The 14,995-nt window shown below is 47.2% G+C and overlaps 1 protein-coding gene across 1 annotated transcript in view; it reads right to left on the bottom strand.

The window, feature by feature from the left end:
• Positions 1-2,484: 2,484 nt before the first annotated feature.
• LOC119170708 (scoloptoxin SSD976) overlaps positions 2,485-14,995 on the bottom strand; it is a 46,963-nt gene continuing 34,452 nt past the window's right edge. Inside the window, exons 5-6 of the mRNA XM_037421945.2 lie at positions 6,761-6,871; positions 2,485-3,148 (exon numbers count right to left, since the gene is read on the bottom strand). Coding sequence (XP_037277842.2) covers positions 3,046-3,148; positions 6,761-6,871 — 214 coding nt within the window. The 3' untranslated portion in view covers positions 2,485-3,045. The remainder of the gene's footprint in view (positions 3,149-6,760; positions 6,872-14,995) is intronic.

Genomic DNA, 14,995 nt, shown 5'->3' with positions numbered 1-14,995 from the left:
GAAGTGAATTCTGTCTCGTTGAAAACCCCCCCACCTATGCACCTCTCTGTTTATTTCCACCACCTCAAAGCCTTTCTCTCGACTCATCCGCCATATCTCTTGGTTTGCGTTGACCACCGCTCTTTGCAGGTTGCTATCACGCACCGGTACCTCCGGTATCGTGCATATCACTACCTGTACCTTAGGAGAAGTGGCGCGCATGTCATCGACGCCTTTCGCCAGTGTGGCTGCTAGTCCTGCTGCATCTCCATTTAGAACATCGTTTAAACCGCCTGAAATTATCACTAGGTTTCGTCTATCAGCTGTCGTTTTGAGCTTCGCGCTCGCTTGCCTCATGACTGCTTCCAGCTTGCGTCCTGGGAACGCCCCTACTGCCACCCTCTTGTCACCTCTTACCCTCTCTTTGATGGCTTCTGTGCATCGATTTAAATTTGAGTCCCCGGCGATTATCACATGCTGCGACTTTTCAGCTGGAGCGTTCTGCACCTGGGGGCTACTTGCACCTGTGACGCCGGCTGCTTTGTTCCCTCCCTGCCCCACCACTACCTCGCTGAAGCTGGGCCTTGCGACAGTTGAACCGGCTAAACCTGTTTTTTCCAAACTTGCTTGCTTTTCCTTCTCCACCGTTCTGGTTGCCGGTTCCCTACTGTTCTCTCGGTAGGTCGCTTCTTTGTTCAGCTTCGCTAGCGCTTTCTCGGCGGACTTTAGTCTTTCTCTCATTGCCCTCGTTTTGTCTTGCTCTGTCACCAACTCAGTCTCGAGCTTGGCGATTCTCATCAGCAGTTCACTCTGGGCAACCATCATTTTCTCCATTTTTTCCTCGACCTCACATTGCCTACACTTCGCGTCAGCCTCTTCTCCATCCGCTTCTACGCTTGGGTCCACTTTCAAACCCACTCCACATCCTGAACACTTTACAGTCTTTTTAACCATGCCTTTCTGACACCAATTGTCCCTATACTCGATAATTACTAAACTCGAGCCCTGTGCTACGAGAAAAAAAATCTAAGCTCTACTACAAAAATTTGCGTGTTCAATGTACGCGCACCTCCCCCACGGGGTGGCAAAAGGAAAAAAAGACAACAAAAAAATTCAAACACACACACCCGCACTAACTAATAAATACCTGGTGACTGGCCCCCGAAAAAGCCGTACCGTAAAATAAGTGTTTCGAAGATTTCAACCACTACCTTATAATTATAAAGACAAGCTCAAAACATGCAAAAACACTTATCTGCGCAGTCGATCCGGAGCGCTCAAAAAGCACGTCCATCCACCTTTACAGCCCGAACGAAAAAGCCTCCATATAACGAAAAATTCTCCATATAGGAGCACCGCCATCCAGCGGACATTCCAAGGACTAAACGAGAGGTGGCACACGCACACTTTCTTACGGCTTGGGCTTCGGGTCCACTTCCCACCTTTAACCACCTCGAGTTCATGGTATATACTAGTTCACTGTATTCATGGGACTGCGGCCGAACGCTCCCTAAACCTTTCGAAAACCAAGGAGGTTACGCCCAGCGAGTATGACGTAGCAAACTTTTTCAGTCAGATAGTGCTCAATGTGCATGCCAATGGCTGCTAATGGGAAATAACAAGCGGAGAATTGGGCTTTTACTTTCTTACGGCTTGCGCTTCGTATCTACTTCCCATTTTTAACCACCTCGAGTTCATTCATGGTATATACAAGTTCATTGTATTCATGACACTGCGGCTCAACGCTTGCTAAACCTTTCTAAAGCTAAGGAGGTTACACCCAGCGAGTTTAACGTTGCAACCCTTTCTTGTCAGATAGTGCTCAATGTACATGCCAATGGCTGCTAATGGTGATCGCAGCCTGCGCGTTAACTAAAAGCCGAATGCTCCTGTCTCTCATTCCCCATTAGCAGCCATTGACGTGTACATTGAGCACTATTTTTTATTGTTCAACAACGCACAGAAGAAGTCTTTCACCTGGCACCACCTTGGAGGTAAAATGTTATACTTGTTACATACAACGGGGGACGAACGGGTGCCGCTATAAGGAGCTTTGCCCCTAAAAAAAACCCAATCATGAACCCGAATGATCCTGAAACACGCCAAGCGGGAACAGAATGGTAGTCCCAAGAATGCTTACAAAGAAATCCCGGTGGCTGCAAACTCACGGAGCCCAGGCAAGGTTTCCAAAATATAATCAGGCATTCAACCTTGCCGTTTCGCTTATATTTTAAATTGCAACTCCAGGCAGGGAAACTATAGCACGCAGATTCGTATGCATTTTAATGAACTTTGTGTTGGGCTAGTGCGATTTGGATCACGTCAGAGTTTTTTTATTGCAAAAGGGTAAATGAATAAATCCTAAGCAAGAGGAGAAAAACGCAGTGCTCAGGGCGTGTGCTCATCCTGCACTTTGTGTTCTTGTTTATGAGGATTTCTTTCCCTCTTTTGAGCTATATAATTTTTCATGTGGTTCGCACGAACGTACACACCAGCATACACGAATTCTTAATACTAAAAATTTATGTTCATCATCTCTACAATAAAAAACAACCTCTCGCATCTGATAAGCAATGGAATCGCTCTTTTAACTTCTTTCCTCAAAACAAACACCCAAGTATTACCTAAAAGATAAATTTCACACTTAGTTGCAAGATGCGACAGCGTATTTCATTTTTGTCGCTAACATGTCATTCCAGTTTGTCTTGACAGCGTGTCTATTTGTTACGAATGGCATGCCAGAAATTCTTCATAAATATAGTTAAAAAAAACGTCAGATACACCCTTCCAGGTCTTCAACAATAAGCATCTTGTGACCAGCGTCAAATACAGCTCACTGTGCATTTCTATTAAAAGAAACAAGCGCCTGTAAAATGTTTTCGACAAAAATTGTTCTTCGGGCTGCGGATACAGTGTCAAGTCAACTTACAGTGTTAATTTGATAAAAAATACAAAAATAGTGGTGACGTGCACAGAATTTACGTTTCATCAGGTACTTGTAGGGAACGCACGGTCACAGAACAGTGATAGAATTGATCGTCGTGTTGTTGCGGCGAGCGTGGCAGTTCAGAAGCAGAACCAGATAATGAGCGCCACGGCAAGGCCAAGGGCTCTCCAGTTCACTTCACTCGCACGAAGTTTCCAAACCTTGCGGCCATGGTCCTCGTGCCTGCCACGAAATAGAAAGATGTTATTACACGTCGGGACTTCAACGACGAGAGAGTTTCTCGCTGTCTATAGGAGCAAAAAGAAGTTCGTCGCATCCTACAGATGGTAATTGAGGGTAACAGCCTCAGTTATTCTTTGGACATGAAGTTTCATATGGTTTAAAACTGGGAGACTGTATGATTGTTCCGGAAAATCACATATCTTTAGTAGCACACATTGACACGAGTAAAAAGGGGAAGCTGAATGCTTCGCGTCTTCCCTGTCCTTTTCGTCCTTGTCAAAGCGCGCTACTTCACCTATACGAAATAATGATCTTCTGGGGTTAAATAAATTTTCTGGTTTTACAGGATATTATCCCATCGTAAAGTAGAGTTTTCATGGAGAGAGAACTACGAAACACTCACCAGAACTATCCGTTATATATCTTGATACATTTCTTAAATGAAGGCGTCCACACGTAAATCGCAACATTTTTTTAAATTAAAAATTGCAGCTTACCCGCAAAGATTAAACAACGTATGCGGCAGCGAAATATGGTAATCTAATACGAAGGCTGAAACTTAGTTCTTTTGTATCCGATTTTACGTAATTGTACAAAATGCTGCTGCAAGAAAATACTGCCGCTCCTGGATGAGCAGCGGATTTCACAGTCTCATAGCGTTGAGAGCACTGCATGTAGACGGGTGCATGAGCTGTCCGCTGATGCGTCCAAAATAGTGCATACGCCTGTTGTCGCGGCCGCACCTATTTGTCGGATGCCCCGAGTAACTGAAGAAGAATGGCTATTTGGGCTAGTTGGTTTGAATTCATGGTAATAAGGGCAGCAGCGCGAGCACAAAGGTGCTAGAAGAAACGTGAAACGAAAGGCGAGGCAAGGAAAGCAAAGAGGACAACACGAGCGCTGACTACCAATGGAATTTTATTATTCGCAGCACACATGATAATATATACAACAGGCAACCTTTTAACAGCAAACGTGAGCAACGTCACTTATTCTGAATATGTCACGTTGCTCACGTTTGCTGTTAAAAGGCTGCCTGTTGTATATATTATCATGTGTGCTGCGAATAATAAAATTCAGTTGGTAGTCAGCGCTCGTGTTGTCCTCTTTGCCTTCCGTACCTCGGCTTTCGTCTGTTTCTTCTAGCACAGTCGTGCTCGCGCTGCAACCCTTATTACCCGAGTTACTACTTGCTCGAACGACACTTGCTTGCTTCCCCCGCTCCCAGAGTCCCTTCATGCTTCTTCAAGGCAGGCGGGGTGTTTCCTCTCTTCTCGAGCACTATTTTAGACGAGAGGCGTTACAAGCGGAGGATGTTATGGCATGCGCTAACCCTGCCATGGAGGTGTGACCGCTCGTTTGATCATTGCTTCAGCCGCGTTCGTCACTTCCGCTCGCCTTCATTTGACTGTGAGTAATACGATGCGCGGAAGGGTGTTATCATTGTAGACGGCACACGGAACATCACGTCAGAACAATTGAGAGTGTCTATTTTTAATTGCTATTGCAATAAAAGTGAGCCTCATTGATCAGAGCAATCGCTTCGTCAGGTGTGGCAGAAACGTGTAGGACCACCACTTAATATTATAGAATCACCGGCCACGGACTAGAAACACTTGCAAATTGATACATACCCGAGCCTACACGTAGTACACGCCATAAAAAGCACTGCATAAGCAAACAATTGTCGAGAAACATTAGCAGCATTGTAAAATCGGGCTCACAAATATCAATACACCGCTAATAACGCAAAGCTACAACATTCGGAAGTGGAAGACTTGCATCACTGGCGAGAACAGGGTAGACCCAGCTCGTGCACTCTCCAGAACCAAGCCCAACGAGCCGCCCTAGCCGGTGGAGCTTGAGACTTAGTCACATCCACTCGCCCTGATTTTTATTTCAATTGTGTTTTACTCTTCCCTTTTCTAACAAAGAAATACTGTAGATATTATTGATTTATATACCGTTAATTTCTCTGAATAACTAACTTAATGCACTCTTGCAGTATTTTCCCCCTTATGCTCCTTAAAGATGACGTTTTCTTTCACTGACAGTTTGTTCGCACATTTGGCTTACACTGATGACGTCCTAAGGCAGAACCAAAGGTCATTTTTTTTTCTGTAGGTGGTAGCTGGAATTCGTGCATCAACATCCTTAAATAAAGTGTCAGTAACCAACAGGTAACCGCCTTTGTAACGACAGATGGTAAGACATAGTTGAAATAATCTTCATGAACCGTCTTCGTTTTCTAAGTTACTTAGGTCTTTAAAACATTTTCATTGAGCATTCGTATGAATCGATCAGACACGAGACCAGTTCTTTCCAGAATTTTGTTAGCAAGTTGGTAGCGAGATGTATAGGAAATTGGTGCTTTAGGTAGGTTTTGGTGAGCAGATTTTACTAGATATTGAAGTTAGCACTGCTAAATGGTTTTCTGAAGGTTGTTAAGTACTGCGACAGCACTGCAACGTTAAAAAAGCTTTCTAAATGGGTGTTTTGAACATACATGCTACAGGACATGATACAGAGGAGTAAACCGCGCAACAATGAGGCGAAGTATGAATGACCGGACAACACACGTGCTGACGACAAAGCGTGTGTAAGTTTATTACACCAGAAAATACATAGCTGAAAAAAAAAGAATCAAGACTTAAACAGTCACGTGCGCATATAGATATAGTGCAAGATAAACCTGCCACGAGTACAAGTGTCCCAAGTTTGCAGCCTTCCATATCAAAAAGAAAGGGAACGTGTACGTCGCTATGCCATCACTCGCTCTCTTCGAAAAAAAAAAAGGATTGTTTTTGAGCTCTTGGGGCATTTCCACTAGTGGTAGATTCATCCTGCATTTCATCTTTCTGTGCACTTGATGGCTTTAGTCCTGTCCATGTTTTTTTGCCATATGTTTTCCGTTGTAACAAACTTACAAACAGTTGTTGGTCAGCGTTTGTGTTCTGTGGTCATCCTTATTTCTTCCCTTTCTCGCGCTGTTTCCTTCTTGGTCTCTACATGGCTCAACAAAATGTGTTGCCTCACCGTTGCTTGTTGGTACATACAAATTGTGTGGCCTACAAAAATATGATGTCAAGATAATTTGTCGAGCCTTACGCTCTATAGCGACCATATGTAGTAAGCGCAGCCGTATAGTGGAGGTCTGCCCAAAAATTTTACTATATGGTCTTTTTTTGTGCGCGCTAACATAACACAGTATACGGGCCTCTGGAATTTTGGCCCCATAAAAATGCCGCGGCCCAGATCGGACTCAAGATTTTCGTGTCAGCCGAGCACCGTCACGACTACACGACCGTAGCGGTCTAAGGTGCTAAGATAACTAGAAAGTGCCTAGGATTGTTTTCCTGATTTTTCAAATGCATACAACATTCAAAAGAGTGCGAAAATACTTCAGTTATTGTTGCTTGTGCGTTTGTTCATAGGATGTATTGTCTCAGGATGTGATAAAGAAAAACAAACGTCGTTATTTTTTGTTTCGCAAATAGAAAGTATGCAACTTGTAGCAATACTTTCTTGTTTACAGAGAGCGAAAATCTGCACGGTGCTTTCAAGGTATTAAGATAAGTGCGTAACGTGGTGCACCTGTTCAGTGACACTTACTCGGTTTCATCCACCACGCACAGTCCTGTCGCCTTCTCGCAAGTGGTGCCAGCTGCACAGCGGCTGCATGTGCCACCTTCCTTGTACACAGGCAGTCCCAGGACATTGCCTCTGCAGTATAGCAAAGAGGCATAACTTTTTGTTGGGGTTTTTAGGCGTAATGAATAAAACGTACTTGGAGCATTACTATAAGGTTGAGAAGAAATCTCGCTCTTGAGCTCCTTGGGCCTTGTTTAAATTAATTTTAATCATGCATATGTACCAACTAGCCCATCATTGAGTCAGTGATTTGTAAATGTGGTCCGCTGCACACACATTGAGAGATATTCTTGCTCGTTAACCATGGCTTACTTTTTTACGAACACATTCATTGGGCTCATCGAGTGAACACATCGAGTGAATCGGGTGAACGCTCTTTCGACTCGCTTATCGGCGATGCGTTCGTCCACCGTATAGTGTGCCGAAGCAATTTCGTCTAAAGGCCGCTTCACATGGCACAAGAAGCGGTCCGCGGCGAGCTTCCAACGTGTTGGAAATTTTCGCTCTGATTGCAGCGGCGGGAGCGATTTTTAGTTGGAACCTGTCGAAGTAGGGCTGGTCCGACAAGCCGTGGAAATAGAGTCGACGTGTTTGTTTTGGTAATGGCCGATGCTGCGCATTTTAAAATGAATTCAGACGGGAAAGTGTTCTTAAATGGCGAAACAAGCAAGCCCTTTGTTACCGTTCACGGTAACTTCATGATATCATAATGCACATATTACCTTATATTCATGTCTGTCACAATGAGCGGTGGCAAGAACTCACTGCTCAAGTCGCAGACTGAAAATCGCGGACCGTATGTGATCCATGTGAAACGAAACCGCCATTAGGGACGACTGCGAACAGTGTGACTAGAGCGAACGGAACAATTTTTTTTTTCGCTGCATGTGAGACAGCCTTAACCCGGCCGTCGCCAGCGTTGCGAGAATCAGCAGAGCCGATCGCGTTCGCGAATAGTTACCTTGCGCCTGCAACACCAACGAGGCGCGAGCCAGGGCAGCCAGAGGCTAGCGTCGGCAGTGTAAAACCAACAACACTGACTAGGCATGAGTCAAGCACGCCGATCGCACTCGAGAATGGATACGGCGGGCGGGCAACACCAACGAGGCGTGAGCCCAAGAAGTCGAGCCCAAGCGTCTTCAACGCGTCGGAACAGCGGCGAGACCCAAGCCAAGGAAGCCGAGTGGAAGCGCTGAGAGCGAAAGGCCAAGGCCGACGAATCCTCGACGTCATCGGCGACGTCGTCGGCAATGTTGCGAAAGTGGCGTGCGCCCTTCGGCGAAGCGCTCACCCGCAAGCGCCGGACTCCGCCGGCGGATCTGGAGACGTCTCGCTACCGTAACGCTGATCGCGCCCTCGCGTGGCGATAGCCGTCCGCGACGCGGCCAAAAACGCCGGGGCCGATGCCAGCTTCCGATGAGAGTTCCTCCAACGTAGCTTCGGTCACAGTTGCCGCGCGTGTGATCGTCTGTGGTTCGACAACCACCAGTCCAACGTCAGTTCTGTCCGCAACCGCAAGCAGCAGGAGGCAGCGCCTGAATGCATGCACGCGAGATCGGCGTGGACCCATCCGACTTCGCGTTCTGGGCCACTGACTAGGCGGCGCTGACGTCGGGCGAGGCTCCGACGATGAGCGTCATGCACGATTACCGTTGCCCGCCTCACCCGCCGCAACTTCCCGAGCTCGAACTTTCTTCCAACGCCCGCGTCGACGCCCGTTTCCACCAGTTCAACACCGTGCGTACCACTGCTGCTTTGCATTCATCCCATCAGGCTTTCCTTCAGGGAGATGGTCTCAATTTTTTTCTAGACAGAACGCAATACTAAGCTTTACTTGCTGATACGTCTAAGGTGCTGACCAGTTGGTGTCTTATTTGGAGCACTTCTAGCGTATTCTGGCACAACAACTCGCAAGAAATTCTGATTTGTGAAACACCTGCGGTTAACGTATCCACTCTAGAGTGTGAGGACACGGCTTCAAAAGTCTGCTCCTCCGTGAAATTGTGTTGTTTTATTGTTTACTTTTTTATATCAATATTCGTCTAACGCTGCGGAGAGACGAATTGACTTAAAGTTTTCTGATCGAATCGGCATGCATATGATGCCAATTAGAATAGCTGTTTCGCTGGGTGATTGGTCTACATTCATAACTAATTATAAAGTGTGAAGGAACACAATCGCCAAACAAGCTCTCTCTCCTGTATCTTCCCCTGTGGTTGTGATCCTTCGCGCCATACAATCAATATTGAGCCACACCTTAAATACATGAACCTCTACCATAGCGACCATATAAAGCAACAGAGTATTGCTGTGTGTGTTCCCGAAGCACTACTTTTTTTTAGGGGCGAAGCTCCTCATAGCGGCAGCCGTTCGTCCCTCGTAGTCATAGTAGTAGTGTGTAACCAGTCTTACATTTTGATTGATATTAGGGGTTTAACGCCCCAAAACCACCATATGATTATGAGAGACGCCGTAGTGGAGGGCTCCGGAAATTTTGACCACCTGGGGTTCTTTAAGGGGCCACTCACGAGGTTTGACAATTTTGAACTGAGAAACGCAATGCGCAAACCAGGCGTTCATGATGACGTCTGTCAAACTTTGCAACGCTACGCGCCGCGAAAATGGGTCAAATTTCAAGATGACAGCTGCTCCCCCTTCCCTCTGCCGGCGCACGCGTAGAGAATGAGGGCATGACGTAGGCGTAGGAATGGCCCTACGTACGCGGCAATGCAGTGACGTTGGTCCTCTACGTAGACGAGTCTGCTCTGACGTTGTCAGCAGTATACCACGTGACAAGGCAACAATTATTTAACACAACATGCGTAGTTTATGTATTTGTTACTTTAAGAGATTAATAAAACATGGGAAAAATAATGACACACAATAAAATTATGCGCTCTTTTCTTTTATTTTTTTTTTCGTGAAATGCTACGAGATGCGAGGCTAATGTGCCAGCGTTTCGCATGCGTTCGTGTCCCCGCGGTCAGCGCATTGAGCAGACGACCGCTGTGGAACGCTCCTACGCGTTCGCGCACTCATTGTGCTCATCTACTCTACCGCGTCTAAGCCAGCGTTTCCAAACAATCCCGCAGAAACAGGCAGAAGACCACAAGATAACGCTGGTAAACAAAGCAACGCTGCTCGCGTTCTCGGGGGTTGGACTTGTTTGGGCACGTCATGCGCACGTCACCTCATCACAGAACACCCACCTCATGGTCGGGTGCTGGAGATGGTGGGGAAGACATTTGGCATGCGAAGGCTACGCGGAGGAGCGGCAAGGGTTTCGAGTTCTCCTCCTCTCATCCTCGTTTCGCGCCACTTGAAAAAACCTGTTTTCTCCGCTCGTGATGCACCGATTCGAAAAACTTTAGTGGCAAAATGTTCCTCATAGGACACCCAATTACTTCCACTGTCTAACTCAAAATAGGTATGGGGCCTGGTGAGTGGCCCCTTAACGTGCACCCAAATCTGAGCACACGGGCCAACAACATTTCGCCTCCATCAGAAATGCAGCCGCCGCAGCTGGGATTCGAACCCGCGGCCTGCGGGTCAGCAGCCGAGTACCTTAGCCACTAGACCACCACAACCGCTATGGTGGTCTTGGGGCTACTTGACCTCCAAGAAGATGCCGGTGGGAGATTACTTCTGTTCGTTGTTGAACAATGAAAAATTCGCAGCGTACGCTTTAGCTAAAAGCTGAATTCTCCTGTCTCTCATTCTCCCTTAGCAGCCATTGGCAGGTACATTGAGCACTATCTGACAAGAAAGGGTTGCTACGTTATACTCGCTGGGCGTAACCTCCTTGGTTTTAGAAATGTTTAGCGAGCGTTGGGCCGCAGTGCCATGAATACAGTGAACTAGTATATACCATGAACTCGAGGTGGTTAAAGGTGGGAAGTAGACACGAAGCGCAAGCCGTAAGAAAGTGTGCGTGTGCGTCCTCTCATTCAGTCCTTGGAATGTCCACTGGATGGCGGCGCTTCTATATGAGGAATATATGATGAAAAGATGCGAGATGGTGGTGCTTGAAGTGTTGAATATGTGGACGAACAGACACACAGACAGAAGCATGGACGGACACACGGATGGACGCATGGACGGACGCAGGAGCAAATGCAAGGACGAACGCAGGGACGAACGCGAAGATGGACGTGCGGACGCACGAACAGACGCACACACGGACGGGCGGAAGGACGCACGGGCGGCCACACAGACGCACGCATGGACAGACGGAAGCAAGAACGAATGGATGGACGGATGCTTCGCCCCACTCTCCATCATTCATTCCGTGGATATGCTGCCATTTTTTTTTATTTTCATCTATCGTATTGTGCTAAGAACCATCCCATTGGTCCGTCGAAACGCTTTTATTCCTCCATTCCAGGAAATGCAGTCGTCCAAATGCTCGGAAGCGCAGTACTTCATTTGCTAGAGGCAACATTCACAGTAACGCGTTCTTTTCCAAACAAGGAATGAGATAAGACGACGTGAAGTGCCTAGTCGATTCGGTAACCTGAATAAAAGATCACATTCTCGTATTGAAAGCAAGCTATCGCTTACAGCCAGTGATGAAAATAGTAATACTTTTTGCAAACCAGCGCCCACAATTATGCATGTGTCTGGCACACTTTACATGCCCGACAATATTGTGGTTCGCAAGCCCCTCTTCCGTTCACTTACAATCACATATACAAAATCCTCTTCCCTTGATTCGTTGGTGCCTTGATATACAGGCCTACGGGACGGCTTTAAGCTCTCGCTTAGTAGAGTACATAGTACTCTAAATCGTTACCGATTTTTTTAAACACACACACCCATCGTCCTTACTATATCAGAGACCCCACGGGACGGCCTAGTGCTCTCCCATAGTAGAATACCAAGTACTCTAAATCGTTCACCAGTTTTTAAGTGCGAAGAATTTCTTAGCGAACTTCGGCGGCTTTGAGCCTATCTATCTATCTATCTATCTATCTATCTATCTATCTATCTATCTATCTATCTATCTATCTATCTATCTATCTATCTATCTGTCTATCTATCTAGCCGGCGACGCCTTTTAGCTCTCCTGGCCGTTTTGATAATGGTATCAATAACAAACTTGGTATGGCATAACATGAATGCATGAAGAACATATTTGACTAGTCATAAGATGAAAAATATGACACCTATGTCATGAATGTCATGAATTACATTTCATGGTCTTGCAGCTCTTGCGGTGGTTTCATTCGCATGGCACGTTGCAAGACTGGTAAAGTATTTCAAAATTGCATTGCGAACACAAGCGAAAACCCTAACATGAAAATCATGACATGCGTGTTATGTAACAACATGACTACATATCACGCTCATGATGCACTGGCGGCCGTTTCGCTAGCGTCACATATGCCAAATTTGTTATTACGGGGCGTGAATGGGTGACAAAAGTATGATACTGGTGCAAACATTACAAACATGAGATGCGTGTCATGTAACAACATGACTACATGCTATGCTCGTGATGCGCTCACGGCTGTTTCGCTAGCTTCCCATGTACAAACCAGACGGACGCTGGTCACGCCTGGCGTCACAGTATAGAGTGCTCACGGTTTGCTCACGTAGCGTCCCTGTGCCCAGCGTGCGCGCGCGTCAACGCTACATTGGAGGAAATGGGGCCCTTCATGATGCGCTCGCGGCGTTTTTTCTAGGTTCTCATATATCAAAGTCGGTGTTACTTAAAGTCAATGGATGACGAAATATATGACTGGTGTAAGCATGATAATGGTGACACGGAAGTCATGTACGGCATCATTTACCTCCACCTCGTAACGTTGCGCTGATTTTAAAGTGAAATTTCAACATTTCTGATTCGTGCTTCGGATATCATCGATTCCCTCTGTACGTGTGATCTGCCACTTTTTTGCTAAACACGTCTAGGTGATTGCAATCGTTAGCGCGGGACGGCACTCAGCTCTCCCTTAGTATAGTACCGAGTACTCTGAATCGTTAACCACTGTTTATAAGTGACTTTTGAAAGGAGAAAAGGAAGAAATGAGCGCAGTTTCATGACTGCCTCTCTCTCCATGGAGGGCACCACCACAGTTCAGCGCGGGGGATGGGGGTAAGGAAGAATTAAAGTGGATACGGAGGAATGAAAGGTATAGAGATAGAGAAAGGCGCAGGAACAGCCGCATACGGAAGTAAGGAGAGAGAGAGAGAAAGAGAAGTAAACGTTTATTCTCGAAACAATGCCCCGAGCGAAGCCCGGTGTCACCCTGAGGTGGGAGGGCCCCTTAGTCCAGTAACCCTCTGGCTTCTACTGCCCTCTTGGCCTTGGCGACGAGTTGTTGCTTTTCCAGGTCCTCGAGGGCGAGCTTCGCCTTCCACGTTCCGGTTAGGTCTTCCTTCGTCCGTCCTGCTTCGTTATCAGTCGTGTGTTGTTGCAGATTACGTCTGGCAATACACTGGCATGCAAGAAGCAAGTGCGCCAGGGTGTCCGGTACGTTGCAAAGCGGGCACATAGAGCTATATCTCGTTGGGTAGAAACAGTGCATTAGGGCCCCATGTGTGTATGTGCTGCTTTGCCAACGTCTCAGTATTACGCTTTCCTCTTTTGTCAGTTTTGGGTGTGGTGGAAGGTATACTCGTCGCTCCAGCCTGTAATGCTGGAGTAACGACGAGTAGGTGTTTTGAACAACTTCCGTCTCTTCAACGACGGGTCGAATGTCCTGTGGGCAGGGGGCAGCCCGGCTGACGTGCTCGCGGGCAGCGGCGTGGAGCGCTTCATTTCCCTGCAGACCCTCGTGTCCTAGCACCCATAATACACAAGTGTATGGGAGTGGAGTGCTTCGCCGTTTCAAAATATTGATGGCATTGGCAGAGATACGGCGCTTAGCAAAATTCCTGCAGGCGGCTTGTGAGCCGGTGAAAATCACCGCGGCGTCTGTACATGTTGTGGTTGCTAGAGCGATTGCCGATTCTTTTGTGGCGTCTGAATTGAGTGCGTTGACCGTGGCCGACGCTAATTCTCGGCCTTGAGAATCGACGACGCTGACAGCGTACGCGTTTCTCTGCGGATACTTGGCCGCGTCAGTGTTGCGGGCGTCCGGGTCTTGCTTGAACTTTCGTCGAATAGCGTTAGCTCTAGCCTTGCGTCTACTTTTGTGGAAAGTAGGATGCATGTTGCGTGGAATAGGTGCGATGGAGAGCGACTCTCTAATGTACAGCGGGATGCGCTTTTTCCGGTCTGCATCGGCGATGAACGTGTTGCTGTAGTTGAGGTACTGGAGCACCAACCTCCCCATGGGCGTCAGCTTGAGCCTCTCCAGCTGACTGTTCCTATGCGCTTCGATGAGCTCTTGCCATGTGTTGTGGACGCCCATCTTTAGAACACGTGTGGTAGAGGCCATTGGCGGAAGTCCAAGGGCTACTTTAGTGGCCTTTCTTATCATGATATTAAGCTTTTCAATTTCAGCGGTTTTCAAAATCAGGTAAGGCGTGCCGTACGTAATGCGGCTGGTGAACAGAGGTTGCTTTATTCGTAGTGTGTTGGGCTCTTTGAGTCCGTTTCGTTGATTCGCGATCCTCTTGACGAGGTGCGAAAGTTGTGATAGTGTCCGTTGGAGTCTCGGTATGGTGGCAGCTCCCGATCCATCCTTGTAGATGTGAATTCCAAGCACTCGCAGAGTCTCGACTTTTGGAATTAAGGTGCCTTTCAGCGTTACGCTAGGGTCGGGCTCATCGTATAGAGGTGGTCTGCCTCTCGTTCTCGCTTTGAGAACGAGGTGCTCGGATTTCTCGGGGGCAGAGCAGAGACCGCAGTTTCTGAGATACCGTTCGATGGCAACTACAGCGGTTTGTAAGCAGGTCTCTTGTCTACTAGTGTTCGAAGCCCTGGTCCAGAGCGTGATGTTATTAGCGTAGATCGCGTGCCGTAAATCAGATATTTCGTCAAGAAATTTTGGCAGATTGATCATAGCCACATTGAAAAGTAACGGCGAGATGACTGAACCCTGCGGCGTTCCTTTTTTTTTCGGTAGTTGGAAGCTTTTGCTGCGAATGTTGCTTATGCCCACAGTTGCTGTACGGTCTGTCAGAAAGTCTCTGACATACGTGTAGGTTCTAATGCCGCAGCCAACGCCTTCGAGGTTGTTGAAGATCGCATCGTGGCTGACGTTATCGAAGGCCGCCTTGATGTCAACTCCGAGTATGGAGTACTTT

Source organism: Rhipicephalus microplus, chromosome 2, assembly GCF_043290135.1.
Source record: "Rhipicephalus microplus isolate Deutch F79 chromosome 2, USDA_Rmic, whole genome shotgun sequence".
NCBI classification, from domain to species: Eukaryota; Metazoa; Arthropoda; class Arachnida; order Ixodida; family Ixodidae; genus Rhipicephalus; species Rhipicephalus microplus.
This window is presented reverse-complemented; position numbering and strand designations above follow the sequence as displayed.